Here is an 11,210-nt window from a genome sequence, read left to right as displayed (position 1 = left end):
TCATTTCTTTATAAAATAGGTCTTTCCAACAGCTTCTTTTTATTTTATTCTGAATCAAAGTAACCTCTTACATCTCAGTCTGAAATAGACATATCCATTTTGCAACATATTGCTAAATATCTCTAATTTACATAAGAAGCAACAGCAAAACTCCACGTATATTATGTTAGCTAAATTATTATTATTATGTAATTACATAATGGAGAAATAGCAAATTCAAACTCTTAAAATGCTGATCACAAAGTATATTAAATTATAGCATTGCCTCAACTGCAGGGCAGGTGTGCTCGGTGGCACACCCTCCATCATGCAGACGATGGGATAAACTGGAGCACAACACAGCTCTTCTCCAGGAGACTGAAGGAGATATTGTAGGCCTTTGCTGTGTCCTGAACCAGGACTAGAACCCCTTTAGGGCTCATGGCTGTAGCTCTAAGGAGAAGCAATACCTAGTGATTCACTGTAAATACATATTTCACTAACTTGTGAATTAATGTGCTTTTGTGGGAAGGTTCCCCCTGAAACTGCAGGTAAAAAGAGATCCTTCCCAAGCCTACAGAGAGTCAGTAGGGGCAGATTTGGCTCAGGAACATGTGGTGCATCCATCAGTGAGTGTGATGCCCAAAGCTCTTCTGTAGCCTTGCCCTGCAAGCTATGAGTATTCTTGAGCAAACCACATCAGCCTCCCAGCAGTCCAGCAGAACAGTAAGCACCTATAAGAATCACACACTTTAATAATTCACTGGCTGGAAAACACTCTCAGATTGACAGATGCCTTGTTACTACAGAGTCATGTTAAGCAATAACAACACAAATCAATAAAAATCATCAAATAATTAAGAATCTTCAGTCACTTAACACCCACTGCAACCACCATTAGCAAGAGGTTTGAGGGCTGTTCATAAATCTCTTTAGCATGTTATAAATTCCCCATAGAGCACTCAGATGCCCCAGCTATGGTGATTTATGCTGCAAACACTGCAGTCCTGTCCCTGTGCTATTAACTGTAATGGTTTCACATTTAAAAATTGTGTCCTGGGAATATGGCTGAGGACACAGCACACTGGAGACGCATTAGTGAGAAGAGACGTAGACAGAGCATGCAGGAGACCAGACCATGACACACCACATAACCCCGAGGAACTTATTTACCTTCTCATTTTGAGTGTAACCCTCAGTGTAAGAAATGTGTGTCAAAATTTAATCACTTCATGGACTGTTATGTAGTCTGATTAATGATATTTAGAGAGCACTTGGAGATCCCTGGATAAAGGTTGGGTTTTTAGTCAATCTGTCATTTCTGCCTTCAGAGCTTTCATTTCTTGTGTCAGGTCCCAGAGTTTAGAGGAGTTCTTTCCCACTCTCTGCATGCACTTTGTGAAACTGGCTGCTGGTGTCAAATGCCAGCATATTCACAGGGCGTAAACCATCTGATTTTGCTGAAACTAAATATTCCCATGTTTACTGAGGAAAATAGATGCAGACACTTTCAGTTCTTGCAGCTGTTCCTTCCTGGGAAACAGTAGGAGAAGACTTTTTCTCTCCAAAGCAGAGAAATAGTAAGCTTGATTGACATCCTGCAAACTGCAGATCTTGCAGGCCCAAATTATTTTCCTTGTTTTGCTTCAAAAGTCCTTCCCCCTCCCTCACTTGGGGAGTAACACCTCAACGAGTGTTGTGTATTTCTCACAGTTTGTGGGCAGTAGGACAGGCTGTTGGGGGAACCGAGATTGTATCACATGCTAATAAACATAATTTAAAGAAAATAAAACAAAATAATGCTTCTCACACTTTTAAATAGTTCTGACACAGAGAGATGAAGTAACCTGTGATACATAACCCTGGTGATGCTTCACCTTGTCCTTATTTTGCATGCAGCTCCTGGGAGGCTCTCTCCTGCCTTCCAGACTCTAACCCACCTGGGAGCTGTCAGGATAGGGCAGGGGGAGCTGTTCTTTTTTAAAAAATAAGATTTTCAATATAGGTCTTACATACTACATCTATTCTATTTTTTTTTTTTTTTTTTTTTTTTTTTTTTTTTTTTTTTTTTTTTTTTTTTTACTGTTTCAGCATTGGTTTTTGACATAAACAATCTGTTTTCTGGGAACATCCAGACCTGCCCTGCCCTGCCTTTTAAATATGCATAAAAAGCAATGATGGCATAACTACATTCATGGGAATCAAGGGTCAGTATTAATCTACAAAACAATCTTGTTCTTCAAAAAATACTATTGCCTTGATGAGTATAGCACTTGTGTCTCAATCAGAGATCTCATGATATGTTTCCAACAAAAACTATATTAAGAGAGATGGAACAGCAGTACCACTGGATGACTGGGGCATTCATTGGACAGACTCGAGTGCCTGGGCCAGTGGGTGTTTAATTGTTTGTACAAAGTGCTGCAGTTCCAAGCAGGGATATCAAGAGAACCAGTATGGATGCAGGAGTTCAGAGAACAGTTTTCCACATCCTTGCTACATGCCTCCAAATGCAAACTGCTGGCTAGTTTGGGACTCTCCTCCTTAATTTGTTTGAGGAAGGTTGAGAAAATCTTGGTTTTAGCTCAGTGTAGAAGAATAATTATTTTATTTTTACATCTTAAAATATTATAACCAAACCCAACTATTTACTCAGTTTTAGTGCAAATACTGAGAAACAAAAAAGGGTCATAAAGTACTACAGAGTGGTATCTGTTGGCTTTTCTTCTTCTATCTCTTAATCTAAGCTTTTTGGACAAAACAGGGATAAGTTATCTGCAGATTTTGTTTATTTTGAGATTACCTTAACACAGTTTCTTATAATTTGTGACTAAAGAGATCTGTAAATATTTTTGTAAACAAACTCTCCTAAGGAAATACACTGTCAATTGGATCACTAATTTCTATTTCAAGTAAGAAACTGGAAAAGGGCACTGAGGAGACAGCAGTGGTTTAGCTATTGCCACTTAGGGAGGATATGCTCCTAATTACACACTGGAAAACTAACCACATGGCTCCCTACTGGCCTCTCCCTCCCATCCACATAAGGGCTGAGTTACAGTTTGCCAAGGTGATAAAGTACATTAGAAACGAGCTACAGTGATGGGATAATGCTGTAAAATACTGCCATGTAGTGTCTACCAGGTAACTGATGACAGACCTAGGAGGGCGACGGTTTTGAAAGTCACAACGCCATAGTAAATAACATAAACGTGTACGTGGTGCACTAACTTTAATGTGCAGTGAGTAGCAGAAGCTCTGTCTGAACCAGCACAAGGTCACCAGGAAAGAGCAGGTAACAGCCAAGACGCTGAGTCAGTGCTCTGTAGCTGGGGAAGCAACTCTCTCAAATTCCCAGCAACAGCAGCCTAAAGTGAGAACACATGTCTACACAGTCACAGGTGAGGGAATGACATTTACTAACACATAGCTGTTTTGCCAATGTCTTTGGAAATTTCTGTCTTTCAGATGTGACCAACTGAGCAGAAGAGCAGTGCAAATTGAAGGACACCTTGAGACAGCATGTGGATAAGGGGAGGAAGGTTGACAGATGAGGTATGTGGGGTAAATGGCACTGAGAGCAAGTATGGGAAAGTTAGGAGCAAAGCCATCTTGGTGGACATGAGAGGAATTTCAAAATAACTGAAAGACAATTCAGAAAGGTGAGCATTATTAATGAGATTTTGACACGGCATCAGTCCAGTTTCCCCTTGTACTTGAATCACCAGTTAGGTGTCTTCGGTCTTTATCTGTGCATGGTATAACGCCAAAACTTACTGAACATCTACCCTTGATCACAGAAAATGCTTTCATTGACTATTGCTTTCTGTATCACAGAAGACAATGAGCCTCATTCTCTGATCTTTTAATTCTGTTTACTGTACTTGGATTATGTCAATGGGACATGCTAAGTTTTAACCCACGGAGGGAGAAACCCACATATTTGTGTCCCTGCTCAAGCTACAAAGAAAGGGGGGCTGCAAACTTTACAGGGTCATGCAGCACAGTGAGAGGACTTTCCCCCCAGCTGACAGCCCAGCTACAGCTGGGCAGTAGCTGTCACCCAGCCACGCTCCCAATAAAACAAGACACTGGCACAGAATCTACAAGGAAAGAAATGAGCTATTTTTTGCAGCTTGTTCTTTTTCATAGCATCTCTGCTTATATTACATTATTTTGTTGTTATGATATGTTGCTGGTTTCTGGAACATGCTGACATGCCTAGTAAAAACAGTTGTTAGGGGACTGTTTTGCTCAGTGTACCTGAAAGTTTATCATCCAGTGGAGTTTGGGAAAGTGTCTTAATTATATTTTGATTCCACGGTGAAAGATAATTTCATATCCCCATTTAATTATCAATGCAGAACGTTCTATGATAATATATTATTATGTCTGAACTGTCTGAACCTGATGTTGTGATGGCTTAAAATAGCCTCCAGGGCAGTTCAGTTGTGTGAAACGAAACTGGGACAATTCCTAAAAGCTCAAGAGGGACTGCAGATCTATTAGTCTTGGCAGCAATAAAGTAGTTGGGATAAGGATGAACTTTCAAAAAGTGGAATCATTCTTTTTCCTAGCTTAACAAAAATGAAAGAAAAACATTTTAGGATTTTATTTTTTAATTTAAATTCCCAATACTAGCAGATTTTGAAAAACAAGAATGATAGATGTACGTCCTATAAAGAGCAGATGAGCTGAAATTTTATTTCTGCATATCCTGCCCACCTGTGTAGGCATTTCAAAAGAGTGTTCTTTCACCTGTCTGAACACTTAGCATCATCTGATACCTGATCATGGCCCCACCTTATTCTAATTGCTTTTGTTTTGCTCATAATCATTTTCTCCTAATCAAGAGATAAAAAAAAAAAAAAAAAAAAAAAAAAAAAAAAAGGGTTTCAACATTATATAAGGTGGAAGCATTTTGCTGGCGCCCACCCAAAAAAAAAAAAAAAAAAAAAAAAAAAAGTTCCAGAAATCACCAAAAAAGTACTGTTAGCAGCTCCAGCCGCAGTGAAACACGAACCACAGAATTTCTCTGACAACCGCCTTAAAAGAGCGACGCAAAGAGCACAACTCGTCTTTCCAGTTATGACAGATTTTTTTTTACAATTATTTTTAATAAACTGCGAGACGGCACGGCAGGCGGAGGGGTGACTCTCGGCTGGCACGGGGGCTGCCGGGGCTCCTTTCCCTGCCTCCCGTCCGTGCCGGGCGCCGCCGCGGCCCGAGGCCGCCGGGACCGGGCGAGCAGCGGGGCACGGCCGGGCCCGCTCCGCGCCGCGCCTGCGCCGCCGAGCCCCCCGCGCCTGCGCGCTGCCGGGGCGCGGAGCGGCCGCGGCGGGCGAGGCGGCACATGCGCCCTGGCGGCTCCTGAGGAGGGGAGGAGGCGCGGGGAGGAGCGGTGGCCGCGTTCTCCCATTTAGCTGCGAGGGAGCGGGAGAAGCCGGGCGGCCGCCGGGGACCGCCGGAGGGGGGTGGGGGGAGCCACTGTCGCTGCGGCCGCCGCTCCCTGCTCCTCCTCCTCCGTGGAGCGCCCTCCACCCCGCCCTCTCCCCGCCCGGGACCGAGTCTGGTGGCCACAAAATGGCGGACGGGGAGCTGAACGTGGACAGCCTCATCACCCGGCTGCTGGAAGGTGAGCGGGGCGCCGCGGGGAGCCAGAGGGCACGGCCGCCGCTCCCCGGAAAGAGCTGGGGCTGCCGGCGCGGTGCGGCGCGAGCGGGGGCAGCGCCTTCCCTGCGCCGCCGGCCCGGGGTGGCGGCCGGGAGCGGGCTCGGCTCGTCCCGCCGGTGCCCCGGGCTCCGGCCCTGCAGCCCCGCGGAGGGAGGAGGGGCTGCTGTGCGCGGGGAGTGCCCGCCCTGTCTGGCTGCCTTCCTATTTAATAGAAAAAAAAAAACAAAAACCAACTCGTTTTCCATCTTCCCTTCTTCACCCCGCTGCAGCTGCCTGGCTGAGGGGCGAGCTGGGGGCTCCTGGCTAGCTGGGCTCTTTTCCTCGCTAGCTGGGCGGCCTTTTCCCTCCCGCCCCTCCGGTCGGGTTGTAGTCGCAGTGCTCCGTGTGTAAAATTACGTCTGCGGGCCGCGCTAGGTGCGGGGTGGTGTGTACGTGAGTGTCGGTGGGAGCAGAGGGGTTTAGCGCGCTGACATTCTTCAGCCTGCCTACGGGGCAGTCTCCAGAAGTGGCTCTCATGGGTGGCTGATAAAGGCTGTGGAGGGTTCTCTGTGTATTAAATAGTGATTTTGCCCTTTAAAGTAAGCTCACTTATTGCCTGCTTTTGGAGAAGCTGAGGAATTATTGCTAGCATTTTCTTTTTATTTAATTTATGTCGTGAATGTTTAGTCTTCTTAGGCCTCTTCTTCCATTAATCTTTCATTCCACATTCAACAAATACCTGGTATGCTGGAGATGAGATGAGAGTACTTGCAGGGGTATGCGCCGTTCATTTACTTGGTTGCTGTACTCCTTAGATAGTTGGATCATATTGCAGAAGGCTTTTAGAAGGGAATTTATGGAGCATGTATAGTTTGGGAGCTGAAACAAGTTTTGTAAGGCTGAGTTTTGTTTAGTCGAGTTTCTACAAAGCAGGGGGTTTAGGGCTTTAAGGACTTCTTAGTAGCTGCTATGTCATATTTTTTTATATGAAAACGTAAAGCAGCAAAAGCAGTATTTAAAAATACATAAAGTCTTTGAACAGTTGTGCTTATGTTTGTGATTTAAGGTGTGCAGCGCAGTATGGTATGAAGAAACAAGTATCAGTTGAAGTTTCTCTTAGATCGTTAATGCAGATAAAACTCTTTTTCTGGATGTTGAAACACAGATTAATAGTTAGGTTTTTAAGACAAACTAAAAAATAACCGAGTAAATGTTGACATTTTAGGACAGATTTTTGGGGGAGACCTTATATTCATGGTTCTGGGGTTTTTGAGAAACTTCAAGTAATATATTTGAGAGATACTTGTTCCACAGTGGTGTAGTAATTTAAATATAGAGTGCTTTAGGAGGAGGGGATTCTGCGGTGTTTGGGTGTGTAACTTGTTGGATCATTCTGTTCCCTCTTAAGTATTTTTTTTTTTTTTTTTTCTGAAGACTTTTAAAATATGTCTTCCATACAGTTTACATACACCATAAATACTTGTGTTGCAACTTCATAGCTTTTTGGGTTATGGTTCTTACCTTGTGTTTCAGCAGCCTACCCCATGCTTTTGTCTTCCATAGTACTTTAACCTTTAGGGGTATATGTATGTCCAACTTCTGAACTAAGCCTTGCTTGTAATTTTTCTTTTCTGTTTCTGAGTCCGTTTTTAACTCTGAGCAGAGATTGTGAAGACTTGAGGGGAATGGGGTGCTTTCTTTCTGCTTGTCATCTGCTAGCATTAGAGGAGTGCCTTGTACAACATCTTGTGTCTGAAACATAATAGGTAATTCTTACAGGTTTTGTTTGGAAAAAATGACAGCAGTTTAAAGGAATGCCTTGTGTGTCAATTATTTTTGCTCTCTTTCTAACATCGTTTATTTGTTGCACTGCTAGCATGTAGCATTTTAACCTGTTGTTCAAATAGCATTGTTCCACAATGAAGGTTGGGAGTTTTTTTGTTTGGTTGGTTGGGTTTTTTGTTCAATTGGCAGCTCACATTCTGGAGCTCATGCTGTTGCTTAGCTGACCTGTTCTGGTAAAGTGAGTATGAATCCCTCCCCACGCTGGTTGCGCAGAAAAATTTCTGTTGACTCTTATCTCCAGTTAAATTGTTCAAAGCCAGTTGTTTGGCTCCATTACTCACACTTCAACTTTGACTTAAAAGGATAATTTAACATGGCTTTTGTGGTGTAAGTGTAAGCAAAGTGAAATAATGAAAAGACATTTTCCTTAAATGTTGTCATGCAGTATATATTTAGTCCTTTTGGTTTCTTTGAGTGAAATGCATGGCTTTAAGTTTGAATAACAAGCTACAATTGTCTCTCAGTGGCTACATGTAATTTTTCAGGGGTAGCATATCAAAAGCCACAGCAGTAGGAAACTTCACTGCTGTCACTGGGTTGCTGGGTGGTGACACCTGTTTCTAGGCTGTGATATTAACTGTCAAGAGTTCTTGCTCCTACTTTAATTAGGTTACTCTAACTGTTTCTATCCTTCTGGGTTATATGACACATTAACTTGCCTTTTGATTGGAATTACCTACTTAGATTGTCTTACTTTCTTTGTGTTTAATTGTGATTTTGGTTTCTTCTTGAGATGTCGATATGCAGTGGCCTACAGCTGGGCTGCTTGGGAGAATTCAAGAACATCTTCCCAGTCCTCAAGGAGTGTGTCCACATGATTATCTTGAATGTGTACTTACTTACTTTGTAGATCTTTTGAGTGCTGAAAGCCAAATCTATTAACTCTTGAGTTGAGTTTAGCGAGAGTTTTCATAGACTCACCTGAGCCAGGGTGTAATGAATGTTAATAGTCTTCTATGACATCACCTTTTAATTTCCATGTTCTTTTGCATATACCAAGTTCTTCTCCTCTATTCACTGGTTAAGTGGTGAATTTAGGAATGGCAAGATCTCATCTTGAATTGACTTTCTCTTGCAATGTGTCTAGTACTTGGCCATTAGTTAGTGATACCTTATAAATAACTACTGTTTGGAAATGGTAGGAAGGTAAAAACTCAAGTGTGTACATGAAGTCTGAACATAGCAGTGTTTTCTTTTATCTCTGTCTACCAAGTACCATCTGCCAGATTTAAATTATCATTCCTGTTGCTTTACTAGAAGATTGAGGGAGATGCTGGTGCTCTAACATGTGTGCCTCACTATCTTGGAGACACTTAGAGTTTTACTGTCTGTCATGAGGGAATCTGCAAAGATTTGCAGGTCATTTAAATACAGAATCCCACAGCTTTGCTAAAAGACTCCTAGAGTGGTATGTGACCATGAAAATGAAAAGGCCAAATTCATTGAAAGAGTGTTTCCTTCTTGTGCTGGTGTGCAGAATCACAGATCAGGCTTAGCTGTGTACATGAAGATAGTGGTTTTATTTTTGCTTCACTGTTTGTACTTATTACATGTTATTTTTTTTCCTTCCTACTATCCCAGCTATGCCATCTGGTGGATATTTTTTTCCCCAGTCTGTTCTAGCTGTGGACAGCACAGGAATATGCACACATGATACTGCCATGAGCACATCAGATGTTGAATACCGTGGTTTAGGTTGGAAGGAGCTTGTAAAGGTCATCTGGTACAGCCCCTCTCCAGTGGAGGGACAGCTTCATCTAGATCAGGTTGCTCAGAGCCCTGTCCAGTGTGATCTTGAATGTTTCCAGGAATGAAGCATCTACCACCTCTCTGGGCAACCTGTTCAGTGTTCCATCACTGTCACTGTAAAAGAATTTCATCCATATATCTAGACTTAACCTACTTTTTTAAAAAAAAATATTTAGTATAAATCCATTCCCCTTGTCTCATTGCAACAAGTCCTATTAAAAAGTCTGTCCCCATATTTCTTATAATCCCTCTTTAAGTAATGGAAGGCTGTGATCCAAGTGTCTCCTTGAATCCTACTCCCCATTGTGAACAGAGAAGTTTTTCCTCGATGTAGTTTTTTTTCTCTTGGGCTCTGCAGCTGAAATTGCTACTTGTGTTTTGCCTCATCTGAGAATACCACGTATCCCTATCTGGGGAAATGCCCTGAAATTTGTAACAATACTGAGCTAAATGGGTGCACCAGGTCTGCATTTAAGCCAGATTCTTAGCTAATTCAAATTTAGTGATGCGTGTAAAAGGTTGCCCCTATATCGAATCAAAGATACTGGAATAGGTGTAACCTTGACTTGTAAAGAGTGCTGTGAATGGTGTTAAGTAAGATTTCCATATTGCTGCCAGGGTGTTGGGCTTCCTGTTTCTGTGTTGTCTGTTAAGACTTCTGGATATAAGGCATCCCAGCTGGAATGAATCTCTGTTCTTTTAAATGTATAGGTGTTTCTTAGTAGACACTAGGGAGTTTACCATATGGAAGAGAGAATGTACTTAGGGAAACCCAGACACAGTAACCTTAGGTACAAGTTGGGTTTGTAAAGGGGCTTGATTTATGTTGCTGTACAAACAAATTTGCCTTGTCTGGGCAAGACACATTGCTTGCCTAAATCTAGCTGTCCTAATTAAAATTAACAATTTGAATTAGTCTGTCTGAACTTAATGTGGATCTTTTCTAAATAAATTTATTTTTGGTGAAGCTTAGGGCTACTAGTTCTGGTTGCCTTAACAGAGTTAATTGCGTGGTATTCTTACCATGTCATGTGATGTCTTCTAAGAAAGCTGCAAGCTTCATTTTCTTATGATTTGGGGGGGTCTTATAGATTGTGATAAACATAGAAATTGGAATATTACTCAACTTTTTAATTTAAAGTTGGATTTTAAATTATTATGAAATAATTGAGATTTTTTTTCCTTATTACTTTAAAATTGTATAGAGCATACTGGTCAAATATACTATGGTCAATAACATTTCTTATTTTGTTACTGTCTTAACTAATTAATATATCCAGCCACCCTGATGGTGTGGTGTTATGATATGGTAGTAGTAGTAGTGCTTGCAGTTCTAGGCTCTGTAACTGATGCTGAAAAAGATAGGCAGTTGTAGAGGAATAAAATAGACCTTAATGATCTGTTGCAAAACAATATAAACAAATTGTGGAAATGAATCCTGCATAAACAAGAGTTATTACCTGTCTTGGTATGAAATCACTGGATAATTTGCTACTGGAAAAACAAACAAGAACAACCGTAAAAGGACTTGCTTGCAAAAGACTTTTTAAAAAATAGTCTTTAAAAAGAGCAATAGGCAGTTTTGGTATGTTTCGAGGAGGGTAGAGAGGAGGGATAGAAAATGAAGTTTGTTTCTAGGTTTGTACAACAGTGCAGATATCAGCCACTTCATCTTTAGCTTTATAAGTGCATGACGAATGGAATGGTTGGCTTGAAAACCTGCGCTGAAGGCCAAGACCCAGCAGCAGGCAGTGTGCTGGGGTTCTTTATTCTGTCTGCTGTTTGGCCACTTGAAGGCTCCACAATTCAGTAATTGTTTCATTTAGATGCTCTGCAGCACAGGTTTTACTTGAGTCATTCCGTGTCTTTCTCACTGCTCAGCTAAATCATAGTATAAAAAGAGAGAAATGCTGTTCTTATATAAATAACTGCAACTGTAAAATCTTAAAATTTCTCTTAAATGCTCATTAGTTACCACCAAAGGT

The 11,210-nt window shown here is 41.7% G+C and overlaps 1 protein-coding gene across 2 annotated transcripts in view; it reads left to right on the top strand.

Annotated features, from left to right (window-relative positions):
• Positions 1-5,236: 5,236 nt before the first annotated feature.
• PPP1CB (protein phosphatase 1 catalytic subunit beta) overlaps positions 5,237-11,210 on the top strand; it is a 112,023-nt gene continuing 106,049 nt past the window's right edge. The window contains exon 1 of one of the 2 annotated variants that reach the window (XM_041477215.1): positions 5,237-5,614. In XM_041477215.1, coding sequence (XP_041333149.1) covers positions 5,563-5,614 — 52 coding nt within the window. In that variant the 5' untranslated portion in view covers positions 5,237-5,562. The remainder of the gene's footprint in view (positions 5,615-11,210) is intronic. The other variant, XM_041477216.1, reaches the window with a different exon arrangement.

This window comes from Pyrgilauda ruficollis, unplaced genomic scaffold (assembly GCF_017590135.1).
Source record: "Pyrgilauda ruficollis isolate IOZ18807 unplaced genomic scaffold, ASM1759013v1 scaffold4, whole genome shotgun sequence".
Taxonomy (NCBI): Eukaryota; Metazoa; Chordata; class Aves; order Passeriformes; family Passeridae; genus Pyrgilauda; species Pyrgilauda ruficollis.
The sequence above is the reverse complement of the archived record's forward strand: the minus strand, read 5'-3'. Positions and strand labels throughout refer to the sequence as shown.